The sequence below is a fragment of the Vigna unguiculata genome, chromosome 3 (assembly GCF_037176805.1).
Source record: "Vigna unguiculata cultivar grain cowpea cultivar isolate G323 ecotype 2 chromosome 3, ASM3717680v1, whole genome shotgun sequence".
NCBI lineage: Eukaryota > Viridiplantae > Streptophyta > Magnoliopsida > Fabales > Fabaceae > Vigna > Vigna unguiculata.
The window spans coordinates 65,891,471-65,913,114 of NC_140794.1; the positions used below are offsets into that span (position 1 = coordinate 65,891,471).

The 21,644-nt window shown below is 34.4% G+C and overlaps 2 protein-coding genes across 2 annotated transcripts; one reads left to right on the plus strand and one right to left on the minus strand.

Annotated features, from left to right (window-relative positions):
- The first annotated feature begins 735 nt into the window (after window positions 1-735).
- On the plus strand, window positions 736-6,830 carry FAB1 (fatty acid biosynthesis 1). The gene is made up of 14 exons (XM_028064245.2): window positions 736-1,169; window positions 2,377-2,582; window positions 2,655-2,858; window positions 2,978-3,088; window positions 3,205-3,300; window positions 3,438-3,483; window positions 3,572-3,651; window positions 4,267-4,335; window positions 4,477-4,561; window positions 5,481-5,635; window positions 5,941-6,021; window positions 6,103-6,162; window positions 6,252-6,408; window positions 6,487-6,830. The coding sequence occupies exons 1-13, from the start codon at window positions 1,001-1,003 to the stop codon at window positions 6,366-6,368; spliced, it is 1,479 nt and encodes a 492-aa protein (XP_027920046.1). The 5' UTR covers window positions 736-1,000; the 3' UTR covers window positions 6,369-6,408; window positions 6,487-6,830.
- A 1,815-nt stretch (window positions 6,831-8,645) lies between these two features.
- On the minus strand, window positions 8,646-21,314 carry LOC114177789 (ARM repeat superfamily protein). The gene is made up of 18 exons (XM_028063321.2): window positions 20,738-21,314; window positions 18,755-19,274; window positions 18,398-18,658; window positions 17,732-17,823; window positions 16,919-17,128; window positions 16,452-16,844; window positions 13,482-13,660; window positions 13,240-13,333; window positions 13,096-13,152; window positions 12,605-12,742; window positions 12,447-12,506; window positions 11,817-11,930; window positions 11,494-11,655; window positions 11,267-11,395; window positions 11,035-11,136; window positions 10,884-10,963; window positions 10,058-10,189; window positions 8,646-9,493 (listed from the first exon to the last, which is right to left on the minus strand). The coding sequence occupies exons 1-18, from the start codon at window positions 21,245-21,247 to the stop codon at window positions 8,905-8,907; spliced, it is 3,822 nt and encodes a 1,273-aa protein (XP_027919122.1). The 5' UTR covers window positions 21,248-21,314; the 3' UTR covers window positions 8,646-8,904.
- Between the last annotated feature and the right edge of the window lie 330 nt (window positions 21,315-21,644).

Genomic DNA, 21,644 nt, shown 5'->3' on the forward strand with positions numbered 1-21,644 from the left:
CAACCCTTCTCTCTGTCCATACAGTTTTTAGGTCACCATGCTCCACGCATAATAATATTAATTATATCATTAATTAAACTAATAGAATACGTAATATTAATTGATTAAAATAAAAAATTACTGAAGATAATTTTAAAAAATAAAACCAAACACAGTCCTTTAAATAAAACAGCAGATTTCGTTTTCATTTTGGCGAAACAAAGTAAATAACGCCATTCCATTCCACTCTCCAGCATATTCCAGAGCAAATACGAATCCCAATCACAGCTTAACCAGCACCAATCACAAAGAAGTAAAACATTACGCGATTTTATTTTAAATTCACCAAATATACTAATAACATTTTTATATTATTACTGAAAATCGATCGAAAACTATCAACTTTGGTAAGATTCCCTTCTCATTTAATAATTCCCGAATCGATAAATTGAAATTAAAAAAAAAGGAAAAAAAAATAATGTTATTATTAGGGTTTATGAATCGACGGTATATTATGGATACAATTTCTTTTACTTAGTAGTAAAATATAAGAAGGTTATTTGAATATAGAAAAGCTTATCATATTTATGGAAGCAAATAGTGAGAGCAATAAAGTAAAATATATATAAGCTCTTAAAAAAAAGTGATTATTATTATTTTGATTTGTGAGTGACACTAGAGAGAGAAGAGAGAGAAGGAGTATTAGAGGATGGAGAGAGCGCATTTGAGTAGGAACAACTGAGATTGCAGAAACTCAGCATCGTGTTGGAGAGAGAGAGAGAGACGGAAATGCATTTTGTGAACACTGGAGCTTCTCCTGAGTCTCAATCTCAATCTCAATAATAACAACAATATAAACAGTAATAATCCCTTAGAAATCAAAACGACGCGTCACTGAGTTTGATGTGTATGTGTGTTTCGTCGTTTCCACTTGCTGCTGTTGTTGTTATTGTTGTTGATTAGCCTCACTTGTTCGTTCGTTCGTTCTTTCGCGACCACACGTAACCGTTGGATTTCGTTGATGGCTTCGACCACCACCTCCTCCCTCTGCACGTGGCTCGTCGCGGCTTGCATGTCAGTCACGTGCGACGCCGACCGCAGCAGAACCCCTCAGGCAATGTTCCGCTCCTCCAAGAAGTCCCGCACTTCTCAATTCAATGTTTCCTCTCTTTCTGGATCCGCTCATTCTGGTATTTCATTTTATTCAAATCTTGCCTTTCGATTTTATCGCGATTTCTCAGATTCTTGATTCTTGCCTCAATCTTTAACGTTGAATCTGGCTCTGCTTTCTTCAACTCAACCCTGTGTTTTTAATTTTTATTTTTTTTATTGTTTGTTAGAGTTTGTGTTTTCGTTTTGGATCTTTGTTTTTGTTTTTTAATTAAGTGGGGCTGTTGGCGTATTTGATTCCGGTTTAATTTTCGAAGAGTGTTTGGTACCTGCTTTTGTTGCTTCGTTGGTTGAGGGAAATTATTTGGTTAGGTTAGCACTGGATACTCGCGCGTCACTTCACTAATTTGCCTCTAGTATTTGTCGTACGGGCACGCGTGAAAACCATTCCCAATCTCGTAATTATGTTTTTTATTGTCATTGCAATTTCATGGTGATTGTTCATCGTGTGTGTTTGTTTGTGTAAGAAAGTATTACTTTAAATATGACTAGGCAGTTATGGGTTTTTCTTTTCTCTTTTTTCTTTTTTTCTTTTTCCTGAAATGCCAGTAGCGGTGAAGTGTTCATGTGCCAAAAGTTGAAAGTATCGCCCAATGTATGGGCACCTCTTTGGTTTGTTTTTCTTTGGGCGCTTTTCATGCTTCTGAGTGAAACATTATGACGTGTTTTTAAGTAATGCCTTTATAATATTGGTTTTGGTATGTTAAAACACAAGGGGACAATGAACGAGTCTTTGTTATTATGGTATGAATGGAAAATAAATGAATTTTAGGAGAAACTGCATGTCAAATGGTCTGGCTTCTTGTTCTTTTGTATTTTAAACGCACTTGAGTTTAGACATGTTTATGTCTATGCTGATTCATATAGGGATGGGCTGGTTCAGCGATCTCTTTATTATTATTATTATTATTTAAAATTCTAAACATCGGATGGAAATTTAGGCCTGCTTCTATATGATGATGTTTAATAACATTTTTGTAATACAGTTCACTCAAAACCTAACGAGTATTTATTCTTTGCTGGTGGTTGTATTTCTTGCCTAACATTCATATGCACCTTTAGGATTAAGGTTTCTTGACAATTAGAAGATACATATTTTCAAGTGGTAGGCATCTACTTTCTTGAATGGTAGGCATTTACTGGTGATGTAGATAGAAGGGATCCAAATTTTTAACATTAGTTTATGTCCCATGATCCATATGTCATCTTATAATTGTGAATTTCAAGGTAAAACAATGGCTGTAGCTTTGCAACCTGCCCAAGAGGTCACAACAATAAAAAAACCTCCTACGAAGCAAAGGCGAGTAGTTGTGACAGGATTGGGAGTGGTTACACCACTTGGGCATGATCCAGATATCTTCTACAATAATTTGCTCGATGGTGTTAGTGGCATAAGCGAGATTGAAACATTTGATTGTGCAGAATATCCAACAGTAGGTTGCATTTTACTCAAATTGTATTGTTGTCTCCTTCAGATTTTGTTCTCAAATATTATCTGTTTGCAGAGAATTGCTGGTGAAATCAAGTCTTTCTCAACTGATGGCTGGGTAGCACCAAAGCTTTCAAAGAGAATGGATAAATTTATGCTCTATATGCTGACAGCTGGTAAAAAAGCCTTGGTTGATGCTGGAATTACTGAAGACTTAATGGATCAGTTAAATAAAGAAAAGTGTGGAGTTCTGATTGGCTCGGCAATGGGTGGCATGAAGGTTGAGATTCAATACTGGATATTAGTTTACTTTTGTAAATTCAATTGTATGATTTTTATGTAGAAGCAGCATAACATCTTTAAGGCATTGTGACCCCTGCTGGTGTTGTGTATTAACAGGTTTTCAATGATGCCATTGAAGCTTTACGGATCTCATATAAGAAGATGAATCCTTTTTGCGTACCTTTTGCAACAACAAATATGGGTTCTGCCATGCTTGCTATGGATCTGGTCTGTTTAAAAGATCTTTGGGCGCACTGTCTTGACTCTTTTTGTCATAGGCTTGCTCTTTTTTACATGCACATTATCCGAAGCTTTCAAGGAATGACTTCTTTTATGGATTGCAGGGATGGATGGGCCCTAATTATTCTATTTCTACTGCTTGTGCTACAAGTAACTTTTGTATATTGAATGCAGCAAACCATATCATCAGGGGTGAAGCTGTAAGTATTTTTGCTATTTTAAATTTCCCATATTATCCCTTACTTTTTCTTTTTGGGACAAAAAAAAATGGTTTAGTGGTGCTCTCATCATGTGGCAACGTCTTAACAAATTTAGTAAACATGAAATTTGTCTGCAGGATGTGATGCTTTGTGGTGGCTCAGATGCTGCTATTATACCAATTGGTATTGTTTTGTTACTCTTTCTTTCATGGCTTGTGTGAAATTATCTTGCCATGAATGCAAAATATTAATCCAGCAATCATTGGTGTAGGTTTGGGAGGCTTTGTGGCCTGCAGGGCACTCTCACAGAGGAATACCGATCCTACCAAAGCTTCACGCCCTTGGGACATTGTAATACTCTAACTTTACTAAAACTGCGGTAACATTGCAATGGTTCACGAGTTCATCAATCAAACCTTGGATTGCAAAATAAAATAAAATGAAATTTAATTACATTGTGTTCGGCTGCTAATAAGTACTAACAATTCTATACAATAGCTGAGCTGTGTTGAAGCTTTATCAGAAACAGCAAGGACACTTTAATTTTTATTTTTTAGTTTTATTTTTTTCTTTTATTTTTAAACTTTTATAACAATACAATTGAAATACCATAATAATTTGATGGAGTTTAACATTTTATTATTGTCTATAATTATTTTTTAATTTGAAAACAACAGCCATCTTTTGTAATTTAAGATCTCTAGTTTATGCTGATTTAAGGGAATCATCGTTTCAAATATGCAAAAATGATGAGATGAGACAGCCTTTCTACCCAATGAGGATTCATTACCCTCTATAATTTTTACCAGCCTACTTTTTTCCAATTATGATATATAGAGAATTGGTTGAATATCCTTTGCTTTTTAAAAAACTTGTATTCTTGGAGTTTGTGTATGCAAGTTTATGCATTTCTTCTTGATGTGCACTTTCGTTACTGACCATCGGCTTGTGGTTATGATTTCACAGAACCGTGATGGATTTGTCATGGGAGAAGGGGCGGGAGTTTTGCTCTTAGAAGAACTGGAGCATGCTAAGGTACAAAACAAGCTATTCTTCAAACTTGTCATTACCAATCCTACTACTAATTCTCTCCCAATCTTTATTTGACGTTCATATTAATAGAAATTTAAATGCATCTATCACCTTTTGCGTATAATTTTCTTTTTTAAATTGCAGAAAAGAGGTGCAAACATATATGCCGAATTCCTTGGTGGAAGTTTCACCTGTGATGCATATCATGTGACTGAGCCACGTCCTGATGGTAAAACGTTAAATGCTTAAAGCTATTCGTGTTCATATAATCTTTATGACAACTTTGAAGTAAGACATGCTCACACACGTGTTTTCATAAAGAGTTCACAACTTAAATTTTTGTAGGATATTTTCCTCTTAGTTGAAAAATTCTTGCTTAACTGATGCGAGTTATTTTGTGATAATTATAGTATAAAAGCTTAAAGGTCTGTCTATGTATATATCTTTAGGCTAGCTTTTATGGATTCATGCTATGTTTCGGCACTTTCACTCGTATGGATGCCTAAACTGCTAATTCTGAAGTATTTCAGTTTGAATTATTTAAATGAGTGCTTTAAATGTGAATCTGCTGATGTTCTGTTTGTTCATGCCATGCTCTTAAAAAAATGAGGGAGTGGAAGTGGAAATGAATTTAGCTTGTATTCGCAGGGGCTTTTCTATTAATTAGTCTGTGAACCGCATAACTGAAGTTTGTAGATAGCTGATTGAAAGTGACTATCATTTGTCATTTGGTGTCTAATTGCAGTCCGCAGTGACCACTGTATCTAATTCTTGTAACTCATGTTTTGAAGAAAATAATTGTATGTATGATTTTCTGTATTAAGATTTATCCTTTATAAACCATGCTATTCATTTCTGTTGTTACAAATTTTCAGCGTGATTGAAACGGTCATTAATCTGTCTTCGTATCTCCAAACTTTGGAATGTAATTACTCACTCTGATCATGACAATCCCAGAATAGTGAAAGATTAAATGTATCCTGCCTAATTTTCTGTGGTTCTGGAGTTAGATTTAGCTTTTTAGGGTCATGTTGATATACCTTCTAAATAATTATGATTTTTTCTTAGAATAAATGATCGTAGTCGTGTCCCTGCAGATCATTCCAGACTCATGGTTGCACTTGTTTTATTTGTTCCATCTTAAACAGGGGCCGGCGTTATACTTTGCATTGAAAAGGCATTAGCTCAGTCTGGAGTATCAAAAGAGGATGTGAATTACATAAATGCACATGCCACATCCACACCAGCTGGAGATCTTAAAGAGTACCAAGCTCTAATACATTGTTTTGGTAAAAACCCCGAGGTAAGTTTCGTTTTGGTTTAATTACTCCTTTGATTCTTATACCCTTTTAATCTAAACTTAACCTTTTAATCTATTTTAGTCCCTATGATTTTGTACTATAGGGACTAAAATGAATTGGGTAGGGACTACAACATGTAAGTTTTAAGTGAAGGAATGAAAATGTAAAGATTGAGCAAGTATAGGGATCAAAGTAGTAAAATAACGGTTCTCTTTACATGATAGTATTGCTATTTTTCTCATTGGAGCCCATTGAAAGGTAATTATGATTTCCTGTCTTAATTAATGCTGTTATTTATCATATACAGTTAAAAGTGAATTCTACAAAATCCATGATTGGTCATCTACTAGGGGCAGCTGGCGGTGTGGAAGCTGTAGCCACAGTACAGGTTAAAACTAGTAATCACTTGTGCAGTAGCTCAGTTTTCAACACCAAGTATATTTTAAAGATTTACCTTTCCTGAATGCAGGCAATTAGGACAGGGTGGGTTCATCCCAATATCAACCTAGAAAACCCAGATACAGGAGTGGTATGTCTATTGCAACAACCTTTTACTAAAATTACGTTGTGACATTATTTATTATACAATTATCTAATTTGGTGAAATGAAAAACAAAGGATGCCAAAGTGCTTGTTGGGTCAAAGAAAGAGAGAGTGGATATCAAGGCAGCCTTATCAAATTCATTTGGTTTTGGGGGTCACAATTCTTCAATCATATTTGCACCCTTCAAGTGAAACAGATTTTATAGGGAACTACTTTGTTATTTATCATAAGGTAAGGTTTATATCTGAGGTTATGTTTTTTGTTGTGACTGTGGTCCAGAGTTAAGATTGTGTTTTTGTGTGGTTGCAGTTGGTGAGTACCGAGAGAGTTATTGCATACTAACTGGAGCGTTTGGTTGGGTGAGGAGAGAAAAAAATGTTTGTTGGTGTGCCTAAAGAACGAGAGATTATCTATCTGGTGCTCTTCTGGTGGGAGAGAGTGAGTGAGTCACTATCTATCCTATCTTTTGATGGCTATAAAATCCTATCTTTACCATGCATGGCTACAGTAGGAGTTGACCCACTTTTGATGTAACCGTTTAACAACCATTTTTATGGGATACACTCTTCTTTTCTTTCATTCCCATGTACAAACAAATAGACCCAATTTCACTGCCTGGGCATTCGCCAATAACCATTTCTATTTATTTTTTACTTTTACATTTTTAAGGATTTTTAGATATCATGACATCACATGTCGTTTTCTATTCATTCAGTCTACTTGTAGGATATAATTAATAGATTATTATTTTACTGATAATTTTTTTTAAAAAAATTCAAGTTAATATTTTTATTTAAATATATTTTTAGAGTTTGAAAGAAAAGGATCAAAGGTTAAAAAATTCTATGGTTATAAAGTTGTGACAAAAAATTATATCAATTATTTAAGACCTTACTAAACTTTGAAAAAGTTCGTGACGCACTCTTTATCGTCTTCTTTTTTATACAGTCTTTCGTTGTGTGATCTTTTTGTGTAATTATATCATTAGTCTGTTATTTAATTTTTATAATTTCAAAAATGCAGTTATATAATTCAAACGAAAATATTAAAGATACTATTCTATATATTTTGTAGAAATTGGAAACAAACACATGTTTCATACCATTCACAAGATTGAGTTGACGTGAAGGAAAAGTCAACGTACTGTCCCAAAACCATTAAACCTAGTGCAGAGAGCATCACTTCGGGATTCCTTAGGTTAGGTTGAAGAAACTATTTCTACCACAAACAACCACCACCAATATAAACCATAGATCAATAATTTCATCATCAATTTTATGTTCAAACCATAGATACAGCATCTTTAGAAACAATAAATAAATAAGTAATTTCTGTAATGAGCAGAGGTGCCTAATTTCAGATAGGCTGTTGCTTCCTACACCCCCATCAAATTCTTCCTCCACCAATTAAAAAAGGCTTTCGGAAAAAAAAAATTCGGTGATTAGAACAGGGTGATTGCTTTCCAGAAAAAGAAAAATTCCAGAATTGTTTATTGTGTTGGTTCCAGAAAATAAATTTCGAAAGTGGAAGGGTGTTGGGAGAAATTTTATAGGTGTAGGAAGGAAGCAATGGCCAAATATTAATGGGTGTCTTTGTAACACTGTATTGACTATTTTGACGAAATTTAATCTAATTTTGCAAGGATCGCTACTTAATCTTTTTGATCATTTTTTTTTTAAAATTACTAAAATATTAAACTTTTGCGTAAAAAATAATTAGCTCCGCTTCATTAAGTTCTAAACCTTACAAAATCACTTAAATTTTATCAATTCCAACTAAACTTGGCTTTCAAAATTATAAAATGATTTCTTATTAAATCTATTGAAAGTGTTATTGATTTTAGGCAGAAGATAATTTAAAGGCAGAAGATAATTTAATAATATTTGTCTTCAAAAACAAAGACATCATTCGTTTAAAAACAGAAACCGAAGGCAATAAAATTGTATGCAATCATTTTTTCGTAAATTTCTTCAGACATTAATCTTGTTTGCTGTACCACTGGCTCAGCGAGTAATCCATAATAAGTATAATACTAAATAATATTTTCCAGTCAAAATAAGCAACATGTTATACACGTTCGAAAATCCGTCATACTATCATTCTTTCACATTAATTGTTTTTGATGAGGTAGAAATGGATCTCTTAAATAAATATATTGTACTAGAACACAATATTTCAAACCACCTTAAAAGGTAAATTTTAAATTACACGAAAAGGGTAAATTGTAAATTACTTCGATACTCATGTAACAACAAATATCCTTTTCATTAAAAATATTCTTAACATCCTAACATCTACGTGCCCAGAACAACAACGAAAAGCAGGAAGTGAATGCATGAGACAATCATGGATGCTGAAAGGAAAGTTGGATGGATCATAAATTTTAACTTAATTTGGAATGCTAACATCTTTCATTAGACTACAAGCAATCGAGCAATTGTAACACGACTTATCGTAAAAATATAAGATTTCTTTTGTGAATTAAAAAGATAAAAATATTATTATGAATAATTCCACACTCAGCCTGGCCTATTGTAAAACAATGAGAATAATACAATTTGTATCAAAGAAAACAGCAACCCCAAAACCTGCTTCTCTTTCTCATCAAATAAAGAATAAAACACAAAACAACACTGGTTTTAAGTTAACTGATATACATCACAGGGAGCTTCAAAATTGAAATAATGCGAATGAATGCATTACGATTATCAAAAAATCAACCTACGATCATGCGGCCTTTTTATTTCCTTTGGTGCCTTTGTTTGGAGTCCTTTTTCGCTTCAAATTGTGTAGGGAAAGTGCACCAGAGGCACTTTTTCCTTCAAGTTTCTTTGTCATCTTTACAACACTAGCCATACCTTTTCTTGCGGCGGCCCGCTGCTGCGGCCGCCGACTCATCATTTTCCGATCAAGCGGCCAATATGCATACGGCTCAAGTTTGTCTTTCTTCTTAACATCTCCACCTGCCTTTTTACTACCATATTCCTTCCCTGTGTAGGCCCAACCAGAATCTAATGTTTTTCTCCGTTTCTGGCCTTTAGTTCCAGACTTTGCAGATATGTGACTATCTGGTTCACTCCTTGAATCAAAATCATCATCCTCACGCTTTTTCTTCCTCCCTTCCCCTTCCTCACGGATAATCAGCCGTCCTTCTGAATCTATCTCCATCTCATCATCTATCCTGGACTTTCTTTTCAGATGCTCTGATGTTTTAAGAGCTGACCTTGTTTTCTGCCGATCAAGCAGATCGAGTGGCTCGTCATCAGATTCGTCAGACAAGTGCTCCGGCAAATTCTTCCTCAGCCTCATATTGGACCTAGATATCGGTCATAATTGATTTTCAGATCGAAAGCTTCTGGCTTAGGATAGGTTCTATATTACTTATCTTAGATGGTTAAGAGTGGAGATGGCAAAAAAAATTCAATATACGGCAAAAATCTTACATTGAATACTAAACGGGTACCTTTAACAGATACAATAAGTAGAGAGATTAATTCTTTTCAAACTTGTATTGTGCAGTTCAACTTATATAAATTTCTTTTTCATAAAAAACTAAATTTATTTGTACTAATATTTTATTAAGCAATTTATTTGGTTTATAATTTAAGGTTAAATTTTATTCGAGTTTATACGTAAGAGAATTACTTCTTAATAAACTTATTTAAAATTAAAAAAAAAAATTGGGTATCCATGAGTACTTTTTATGCCGGTATACTTGTTCGGTGTCATAAGACATCTCAAAATATTCTTACCCAGTTTATGAACTATCTATTGATAAAGAAAAAAGAAAAAAGAAAATGGGAAAATAGGTCCCCTTTAATTATAACGAAACTCAAATGAAGCAGCAAGTCATTAGAAGAATGAAAAAGTTAAAAGTTACCTAAATGAAGATGCTGATGATTTCGGATGTAAGGAAGCTTTGCCACCTCTAGAATTCAAGTGCTCTGCTTCGCTATTGCCACTATCCCCATCAAAATCTGAAAAAATCTTTGTATGATTCCACATGCTTTGCCTGAAAAGTAAATAAATTATTGGTTTTATGAAACGACTATTGACGTGTATTGCAATTTAAACATTGCACGAAATTCACAACAACAGAAGACTAATCATGCAACTCAACTTCAACTAAAACCTAACTATCAGAAAAAACTCATTTAACAGGTACTTTTTTTAGAGGTACCAAAAGTATGTCATTTTAAAATGATTGTCCATCTTATAAAGAGGATTGCTGGTGGATCAATCATAAAATCTTTAGAGTCCAAATTTAATTTATGGACACAAAAACTACAAGTTTTCGTGAGTTAGATACAACAAGACCTTGGTTATGAGTTCTACTCTAGCACTTCTTTTGCCATTTGTTTGCTTTTCTCACTGTTGTCAGCTCACCGACACATTTCTGCCCTTTTGTTTTCTTACAGCAGATGTTATCAACTTATCACTGACACTATGGCGGTCATAAATTTGGGTATTTTTATTTTGAAAATTTATATATGTACTGTATAACTTACACTCTTTATATCTAAACTTCAGTATAGTGGCCCATTTAGGGTGAACTTCACTACTATTTGGGATTAAATAACCATGCAAAAAGATCTGTATATACATGCATGTAAAATGCTAAAGAACAAGAAAGAAAGGGATTGGATATTCAGTATGGGATTTAAAATGTCTTCTTTCTAATAATGCAAATAAATACATATTGTTACCTGGATGTAGTTGCTTTTGAAAAATGAGATTTAGTTTCTTCAGATTTAACACTTCGATTTCTCTCTTTCCGCTCCTTGATCTGTTAAAAAAGGATTCAAATTTCAGGGAAACTTCTATCATAAATTATTGCCAGAATGACATTCAACCAACCTTGCATATATTGGAAAGAAGTTTAATATGTTCTTCAGGCATGACAGCTTTAACAGCCTCCAGCCCACACTTCGAGACAAGCATTCCCAAAAGAAGTTTAACCTGAAAACAGTGGGAATACCACAGTTTACAATATGGACAATAGTAGTTTCAATTGTGAAAATGCGGTCACCAAAACAAAACCCAAAAAAAAAAGGTAATCCAGAAAAAATCAAGTGAGACGCAAAACCACCTTTGCCTTGAAATGATTTTTTGAGTTGTCTTGCCACTTCAACAAACCTTCCACCATGCTTTTCAAGTGAGTTTGCAACCCTTCAGCTTGTGATTTGGCTACTAATACCTTTAAAAAACCAAGATTGGCCTACAGAGTGATGTGACCAAGCACATTTCATTAGTGGTTCTAGAAAATAATATAGGCAGCAATGCATTTAACTTACTAAAATGGACAATGAAACAAACCTTGATTATCTCTCTATTATTACTCCGCAACAGAGCGAGTGTGCCAGGGAGCAATTTCAAAGCAGTTAAAACAAGATCAGAGAACTCATAAGCCAAACGGGCTAAACCTTTGGCTGCGGCACTTATCATATGCGGAGTTTCACCAGCAAAGTGTCCAGCAACCTGAGCTCACAAAACCATGAGATCAAATTACTCCATGTGGGTAAAACATATAGATCGTACAGTATTCAATAATTAAGTTTAAATGTTCTAAAATCAGGCCAAATTGGTTTACATCAATTATTCAATGAAGATTAAAAAACAACTTTAAACTGGATATTTACCATCTGAAAAAAATTATTCAAGTTTTCTCTGTTTCCACCTCTCTCCTCATCCCCAAAGGCATGGGCAATTTCAACAAGAATCTCATAAGCCCTGTTCCTGGTTTTTTTGTTTGCCTGCAAGGGTACTCTTTAAATTTAGTAACAAACTTCAAGAAGTAAAGCTATGAAGCTACAGTGAGCAAAAGTAGTGCCCATGCCGAGCATCTTGTGATTCTTCGTCCACAGAATAATGCACACAACAGTTCAAATCACACAAAATAATCACTGCTTATTTCCAATCAGACGCGACGAATAGTAAGCATTGCATTGTATGAGTATATGTATAGATGGTCAAAACAACAAAAGATATACTAAAGATCTACAGACAAAAAGCAATAGGTTAAATACGTAGAAAACAATAGATAAACAACAAACACAAGTAGAATTTAAAGTATGAATTTCAAACACTATAAACAATGAAAACAGAGGCTTTAGGGACTTCTATATTTAAGAAAGGAACCACATCATGGACAAAATTTATCGGAACATTAAGCAACAACAGCTCATGAGTCATGAACAATTAATAGTAGTTTCCAGAATAGAAACTAAAACTGTACTACTAAAAACTTTCCACAATTAATATGACACTACCTCTTTAAGAGCAAGTATAATTTCTGTCAGGAAAATATCTCGCCAGTGCTCCAGGTTATCCTACAGGAAGTACAAAGTTTCAGATTATTTCTACATATACAAGAGTACAAATCAATAGTATACGAAAAACATAGAAGCAACAGTCCAGTATGGAATACCTTTGACTTTGAGACATGAACAACCAAGAAATAAAGGCAATCAAGTCTATGTCGTTTGGCAGAAAAGTGACATGGAAGAATATCAACCATAGTTCCAAGCAGCTCCTCAAACTTTAATGAAACAAAACTATCTGAGCTCTGTCAAGAATGATCCAAAGAGAAAACTGTAAGCAGAAATATTTACCAACATGACACTAGCTCTACAGTAAAATCATCAACTTCTAAAATTAAAATGTGGTGCTCCAAGAACTCTACAGTAATGACACTTTGATGATCCCTTAAAGATAAAGATTAGAGAATTAAGCAAATTAAATGAACCCAATCAACTACAGATCCTGATAATATGCATATACATGGAACCAGTTATGGAAGAGTATTTTAGCAAGGAAATAGTACCAAGAATACTGAAACGAAAACATTGCATTAAAATGGAATTAATTTGAAACTTCTACGGTGACTGGAAAATTAAATAAAACGAAGCAGAAAAATACCTTAAGAATGATTGAAAGTACTTTGTATGCCTTCTTCTGCATGACACCTTCAACATCCTGTAAAATAATAATAAATATAAACATCCTTTCCTGTTAGAAAAAGGCAATAGGAAAATTCCTTACAGCGCTTTATATCAGTCATACCTGAAATGCTGGCTTTATTGCTTCAAATAATAGAGCAATATCTTCAGCATCTAAACCAGGCAACAGTGAAACTGCCAAATCAAGAAGCTGTGCCCTGGGATAAAAAAAATATATATGAAATAAATGCAGAAACTCAAGAAATAAAATAATTAAGTAAAATAGACATGTGACGACTAAAATAAAGTTTACAACTTCGTGAAAAATCACAAGGAAAGGTGGAAGAAATAAATGATTATAAGCACCTTAAAATTGATAGAGACAAATTGTTTGATGCATCATCAATCTGCATAGAATTAGAACTTGTGGAGGTTCCTACTTTTCTGGCTTTTTGAGTGTATTTATAAAGCTTCACCATTTTTTCCTTGAACAAATTCCTTACGTCTGCTTTATCTGCTATAGAAGCTACATCACCAATTGTACACTGTACATGAAAGCAAGACCAACATTATTAACTTGTTGTACATGTTAAATGCAAAAAGAAGAGAATCAATTCAATTCTGAACTCTTGAGAAATGAAGATGCCACAAAAATTAGTCTGTTCTTGGAATGATACAGTATACCATGGAAAATTCTTCTTCTTTCCCATAACTTACCTATATATATGTGAGTGCGTGTGTGACAATATTCTACGTACTATTTTTTGGGGGGGAGAGGGAGCATTCCAGGGGAATACTTTACTGGAAATATTGCCCCGTACATCAAAGACAACACTTAGAATTCAAAGTAGCTATCTTTCAATTTAAAAAGGTCTAAGAAATGGAAATGGAAATGGTAACCCACACAATAAAATATTGAAAGAATACATTAAATTCTAAAAATCACAATCATTCTTCTAAACAGAGTAAATTACATTAATTACCCGAGGTTTCAAACAACAAATAAAGGTGACTGTAAATAAGGAGAGTTTGCGTAATATCACAAAAATTAGGAGAGGCTAGTGTAATTAATTCTTATAATTAACATCTGTGAGCCCTAGTTGTCTCAAGATTCTTCAGCTAACCTATCTATACAATATCAACCTACCAGAAGTAAATTACATGCTTTGTTATTATTTTATTAGGTATTGAATTTTTTACCAACTGGCTCGTGAAAGAGTTGTCCTATCTCCATTACATTAACAATTGAAGAGCTGAAACTTGAAAATGCACTTCTACATTAAGTAGCACGGATACTAACAAGAACACTGGACACGACACGGACGCGGACACTTTGACACACGTAGTCTCCAAAATCTAGGACACGGGAACATGGATCTATATAATAGATCATTATGCATTTACATCCTCAAAATCATCAATAAACAAGATTAGTCAAATACAATAATCTAAACACATTGTTAGTTAACACAAAAATGAATATAATCTATTTCTCTAATATCCAAAAAGCAACAAGCAGTTATCGTCATGGTAGTCAAAATCGAGATTCTACTCAAGATCGGAAAGGAAAATATAAATCGGAAGATCGTAAGATCCTACAAATTTTATTGTCACTCAAACTTCATAAATAATAAATAAATTTTATAATAAGAGAAAATTTATTTTCTAAATCTTTTTGAAGAGTAGATTTTTTACTTTAATAAGAGAAAGGAAATAAAGGAGTTATTATCTCACTAATTGATTTTCTTAACGTTAGATGTGTGATAGAGAGGGAGATAGTAACTTTTTAAATAAAAGTTACTTTTACCTGCAGCTATGATTTTACTGTGCAGTTTTACTTCTGAGTGGGCTTTTAAAATTGGGCTTGTTAGGTTAGAAAGTGCTATTGTCCCTGCAAAGCTTACTGTTGCCATTGCGAAGCCTATTGTTGCTGCTGCCACTGTGATGCAGAGTTGGTGTCGTTGCCACGATGCGAAGCTCCTGTCGTTGACGCTGCGATGCGAAACTCGTGCCGTTGCCGCTACGAGTTGTAAAGTTGGTGGTGCTGCTGCGATTAGCACCGTCACGATTGGAAGGGACCGCATCGCCGGAATCGCTGCTCCCAACCGAGTTGGGATTTACAACAGCGATCCAACACAATCCAACACAACGGCGATTTTCAAGGATTGTGTTGGATCGCCGTTGTAAATCGCAACTCGGCTGGGAGCGGCGATTCCGGCGATACGGTCCCTTCCAATCGTGACGGTGCTAATCGCACCAGCACCACCAACTTTACAACTCGTAGCGGCAACGGCACGAGCTTCGCATCGCGGCGTCAACGGCACGAGCTTCGCATCGCGGCAACAGCACCAACTCTGCATCACAGTGGCAGCAGCAACAGTAGGCTTCGCAGCAGCAGCGGCAACAGTAAGCTTTGCAGGGACAGTAGCACTTTTTAACCTAATTTCCAAAAACCCTAAATTTCTAACCTAACAAGCCCAATTTTAAAAGCCCACTCAGAAGTAAAACTGCAAAGTAAACTGCACAGTAAAATCATAGCTGCAAGTAAAAGTAACTTTTATTTAAAAAGTTACTATCTCCCTCTCTATCACACATCTAACGTTAAGAAAATCAATCAGTGGGACAATAACTCCTTTATTTCCTTTCTCTTATTAAATTAAAAAATCTACTCTTCAAAAAGATTTAGAAAATAAATTTTCTCTTATTATAAAATTTATTTATGAATTTTGAGTGACAATAAAATTTGTAGGATCTTACGATCTATGTTACGATCTTCCGATTTACGATTTATATTTTCCTTTCCGATCTTGAGTAGAATCTCGATTTTGACTACCATGGAAAGGAGTGCCCATGTTCACACACACATATATGCTTAAACCATGACTTAACCTTAGTGTCCAGTCACATAAAAGAATTCATACAATAATATATACAGAAAAGTGTCTGAAGCAAAAAAAAAGGTTGAGATAATTTCTTTGACAACTATCTACATAAACTGTCTGCATCTGTGCTACTCCAACATACTGATTGACTCAGGGCAATAAGTGTCTAGAACAATTTATAGATAATAAGTAAACCTAATGAACATTACATAGCAAAATCTGTATCAAATATGGAGTTGCAGTGAAGCTTAATTAAAACATGTCTTGTGGATAATAAAGGATTAATATCAATCACATAACTAGGCAATAAAAATCAAGGATGAAAAACGAAAATAGAGAACGCCAACATATACAGAACACAAAATTCTAACTATATGTTGTGTTAGGCAAGATTTACATTCTATTCAACTATAGTAAATTGCAGAACCATTCCTAATTATTTAAATTGCAGTACCTGCAAACAACCACCATCGTCTTTCGTAGATTTAAGGAATACATCAGATAAATCTTTCAACCAGTTCTTTGCAGATGATTTCAGAACATATAAATTTTCTCTTGCAACCTGTGGTGAATAATGAACTTGTTCCTTGGCCATATCCTCACCAATACAACCCTTGTGTTCTAAGTCCACAATATTGTTTTGCTGAATCAGAAGTCGCAAACTAGTGCATATTATTCCCCGAATATCAGGTTCTTCTTTCAGCTTACTACGCAAATGTTTCTCAAGATTCATGAAACTTGTAGCAGTGTCTGAAGGATAATTGCAAAATGAAGGCAGCAAAGACCACAACGAGTATGCAATTGCATCTGCATTCCTTGATGATACCATCAACCCTTGCTTCTCAAGCTGCAAATGCATAAATAAGTTAACAATACGATTTAATATGACACAGCACCTTTATATATAAAAAAAAGAAATACCTTTTGAGCCTTCTCCCTCATACGCTTAATCATAACCAGAATTTCTTCAGAAAAATAATTTAAAGGTGCACCAACAATATAATGTTTTAGAATTGGAAAAAGCCAGACATTTGCATCAGATAAATCTTCAGCTTCCAAATTCAGAGGTACAAGGGACAACAGAGTTGCAGGTCCCATTGCCACTAGAGCTGCTCCAAAGCATTCATGCAGCTGCAATCATAAAATGGAAAAATATCAGTAACAATCATAGCACAGAAAAAATAAAAAGATCAGACAAGTTCCACATCCCCAAAATCATAATATTGATTAACGAACCAAGAAAAAGTAATGAGCTAAACTTCCTAAAAAATTATTGAACATAAAAAAACTCAATTGTACAGCTTTGAGCAACTACACTGTACAAGTACTCGAAGATATTTAGAGAAATAAAACAGTGAATTATATTCATCGTTACAGTTTTACCACTGTATATATAGAATACGAAGAGTCAAGGTACACTCCTAACCCTAATCCTAAAGATGGGTTCCCATACATGAATAATAATAAAATACAAAAAACATTACATTTCAACACAAGTTAAACACATGCATCATGCATCAACAACATTAAATGTCCCGGTAGATTACATTTAGCAACGCCATTTAGCAACGCATAAACACAGATTTGTGACCTAGAACACCAGGGTTCACAATCAATACCTAATTGCTTTTGAATCTTCAAAATCATCATAATATAATTAAAAATACATGCAAAATTGTATGCTCTGTATAAACATGGCTAACGAAAAAAAAAAAAAGATAACCAAGAGGAGACCTGTTTCCTAAATGGAAAATCTTCATCTGGAAGCTTCTGCACTTCTTCCATGTTCTTTAGTATCCCTCTCATAAAATAAGGCGAATGGTTTCCTGAATTGAACGTGATCTCATATATTAGCATCAAGCCATCCATACCAAGCTTTCTTTATCAGATAATATTACAAAGAGACGGTAAGTAAGAAGCTAATAAAGAAATCATGAAATGAGACCAAATCAAGTTTTACAAAACTTAATCAAACTGCATAAAATAATGCATGTCACCAATGGCCAACAAAAAAATTAATAGTTAAAAAATCAAATATATAGCATATGTGGATTAGCTATGAATAATATTATTTATAATCAATTTTTGTTACAATCTGTTATAAAAATAATTTTTTTGTTTGGATAATGTTATCTCACAAGAGATTATAAGATAGTCTATTTCAATAAACAAAATGTCTAATAAATCACATCTATCATAGTTAAGTTAAAAAAAAACATCAAATTATTTGTCATAATTTGTTTTGTATTATAAATAATTTACGGTTAGAGATAAAATAGAAAAACAAATAGTTAGCAAGAAAATCACCTATTAGATTTTAATAATAAGCTTGAAGATTTTGCATGCAATAAAATAGATTTTTACTTTAGCTCCCCAAAATAATATCATTCAAATTCGCACCTAATTTCTGAAACATAGCTGAAACAACTTGGAATACTCTATCCCAGACTGCAGTGTAGTGATAATCAAGCAAGCTCTCGACAGTTGCACAAATTTTTTCAATGATGGTTGGTGCTGATCTCCTTGATTCTTTGTTTTCACTCAAACTGATCTGTTCCACTCCCTGTTTAATCAAACTTTCATCAATACAAGAACTTATCATGCTCTTGAGCGCATCGGTGGCTGCATGTATAGCCTCTTCATGTTCAGATGCCAAAATATCTGCATTTTTCAGAATAATGAGTATACCACTTTCACAATTGCCTTCTGACAACATCAACAAAATCCAAAAGCACAGCAGAATTCACAACATATTACCTTTAAGTGTATTAAAGACAATGGGGAGCTTAACAACACATATTTGCCGGTTAAGAGAATAAACTTTATTCATTCCAGCATCAAGCAAGCGAGCAGTAAATGTTAATCTGTCTCCAGACATTTTATTTGATTCGATAGAACGGGCCAATGTGTTTAACAACTCAAGTAGCGCTTCAGGGGAAACTTCTGACAATGGATAGTGACAAAGAAAACTCAGACCATCTGTAATGCGCCTTGTAACAAGGGGTTGATGCAGATCCAAGAGATATTTGAAGTAATTAAGAATGCTGGTCTTAGATTTCCGTGACAAAAAAGGAAGACATTCTTTCAAGGCATCAAGAATATACAGAATCTGCTGAGCTTCCTTAGTTCCTTCACCAGTATTTGCATTTGCCCCACCAACAAGCAATATAAACCTTTCAAGTAGGTTTGTGACTCCCTCGCTTGCAGATGCCAATAGTGAAGAATTTTGGAAGTTTAACAAGACGTCACAGTGACACAAATGTGATTGCTTTCTGACCTGTGGATAGATATAGTTAGCACAAAGATTCAAGCATATCACAATACAGCAAACATTGTATTCCTTAGTCAGCACCCAAAGAAGTCATATAGAAAACAAATAAAAAGTAATGTGACCATCCTTCAAAATATCAGCCTAGTTAGACAACCACTGTTCCCCAGAATTTGACTCCCATTCTCCCTTTTCAAATTACTTGTGCTGATTGTATTGGATTTATACTCCAGTAAAGGATTGATTCATCTGGGAGGTAAGTTTTTTTCCTCTGACAGACCTTGTGTTCTTTACTTCATAATATGCTTTAGGTCCTCCCTTTTTATTTTGCAATTTTAAATATTTCTTGTTATGGCTATTAGGTGCGAGCAATTTGTAGTCATGCTTGTATCAGAAATCTTTGAAGGCAAAAGGCTGCTGAAGAGGTATTTTAATGGCTAGTGTTTTTTAGGGGAGGAAATTAAACAGATTCATGTTCTCTCTCTCTCTAAACAAAGCTGTAAAGTCACAGCAGCAAAAACAATTGCAAGAATCCAAGCAATCAAACTCTGCTTCCTGGAGCATAGTTTCCTGTTATGATAATAGTTATAAATAACATATGAGCTCATAGTGCTGCTGACAAAGGTTATTTGTTTGTCAATTACTCAATGTACTATTATAAACACTCAAATTTATAATTGTACGACAAAATTTTAGTTTACAACGCTCTGGGCTCTCCATCAATTATCTTAAGATGATATATGACCCTCTTTAAGTGGGAAATTTAGGATCTACCATACTTTGTTAAGAGACCCTCATACGCAGAAACTTCCAAATCAAAAACCAAAATAAACCACTAATACTTTTTTATGTTCTTTTCTTCATGTGGCTGCAAGTTCGAACATACAATCTAATATAAATCACCAGGTCCTATAGCAAGTGACTTTAACAAGTAATTCTTTTCAGTCATTATAAGAGTTATCAGAAACCACACTTCCTCTGTCATCACTGAATAGCCCTCAATCACCACAGCCATCTCACTAGACCTGACCTGTTTTCCTTATGTTTTCGAAACTTCTAAAAAATGTCATGATAGCGAAGATCACCCACAATTCCAATGCAAAGAACATACATTTAATTAAAAGAAAAAAACAACGCCGAAGGCATTAGATGGCATAAAATATTAGATGAATTAACGTTTATATGATCTGAGGTTAAATTAACAAGGATGAGCAAAGACACCTATTCCTGAGATTGAATTAACTAGAATGATAATGTGTTGGAGAGTGATCAGTTACTAATAATTTTCACCCCGGCAAACAGAACGTGTAAAGAAAGTAATTGCATGCTAATTAAAATAATTTCAGAAGCAAATGGTCACACATGAATTTATCTTATTGGCCACTTTTTAATATTCATGTTATAATTCCAAAAACCTTACAGGAATGCCTATAACATACTCCATAGTCAGATTTTAAAAGATGAATAAGTACCTTTGGTCTTGCATCCGTCAGGAACCCTAACAAGACATTGAACAAGGGAGACACGTCAGACCAGTCCACGCTTTCCTTAACTATCAACAAATGCGAGAGGCACTTCAATCCGGAAACAATTGCGCTCTCCGATGCGGACGAAGATCGGAGAACTCGCAGAAGGCTCTCCGACAATGGCTGTCCCTGTAGACTCTCCTTCTTCAACAGGACGCGGGGGACTCTGGGGATGGCAAGTGAGAGAACGGTGAGAAGGGCGTCGATGATGTGGCGGGAGGGATTGGATTCAGACGTGAATTTGTCAAGGGAAAGTCGTGCAGCACAGAAGTAGGCAAACGGAGTGGAGGGTTTGTTGTTGTCTTTGAGCTCCTGCGACATGGCGCCGATGACAGCACAGAGGTGCTGGTGGTTTTCCTCGGTGGAGTTTCCAAAACGAGAGATGATTGAATTGCACAGATCATCGTTGCCTTCATCTGTGCCAAATGCAGGTACCTCCATTTCAATGCCTTCCATGGTGGATGAGGTGATAAAACCCTAGAAAACTAGCTCCCAAGGTTTATAATCAGTGTAAGCACCCAGAGAAAAGAAAATACCTAAACTGAATCATTGTATTGTTAATATTACGCGGCAAATATTGGGCCTATAGGCCCATTCCACTTCATGGATTCGCTCTCCATTTTAGTCTTTTATTAAATATTATTATTATTAACATTTTCCTTAAAATATAAACAAAATTTATTATGTTGATCTTTTATTATTATTATTATTATTATTATTATTATTATAATAAAAAGGGTTAAATATATTTTGGTTCCTCAAGTTTTACTCAAATTTGAAATTTATCTCTTCTCGAAAATGCGTGAATTTAGTCATTTTAACCAAATTTTGTTATATTTATTTGACGTTTCAA

Excerpts from the sequence above, each read along its gene's own strand:
- LOC114177789 (XM_028063321.2), bottom strand. The coding sequence starts at position 21,247 with ATGGAAGGCATTGAAATGGAGGTACCTGCATTTGGCACAGATGAAGGC. Across the intron at positions 19,275-20,737 it reads TGACGGATGCAAGACCAAAG|GTCAGAAAGCAATCACATTT; the intron begins GTACTTATTCAT and ends ATCTATCCACAG. Across the intron at positions 16,845-16,918 it reads TGAGGGAGAAGGCTCAAAAG|CTTGAGAAGCAAGGGTTGAT; the intron begins GTATTTCTTTTT and ends ATGCATTTGCAG.
- FAB1 (XM_028064245.2), top strand. The coding sequence starts at position 1,001 with ATGGCTTCGACCACCACCTCCTCCCTCTGCACGTGGCTCGTCGCGGCT. Across the intron at positions 1,170-2,376 it reads TTCTGGATCCGCTCATTCTG|GTAAAACAATGGCTGTAGCT; the intron begins GTATTTCATTTT and ends GTGAATTTCAAG. Across the intron at positions 3,652-4,266 it reads CTTCACGCCCTTGGGACATT|AACCGTGATGGATTTGTCAT; the intron begins GTAATACTCTAA and ends ATGATTTCACAG.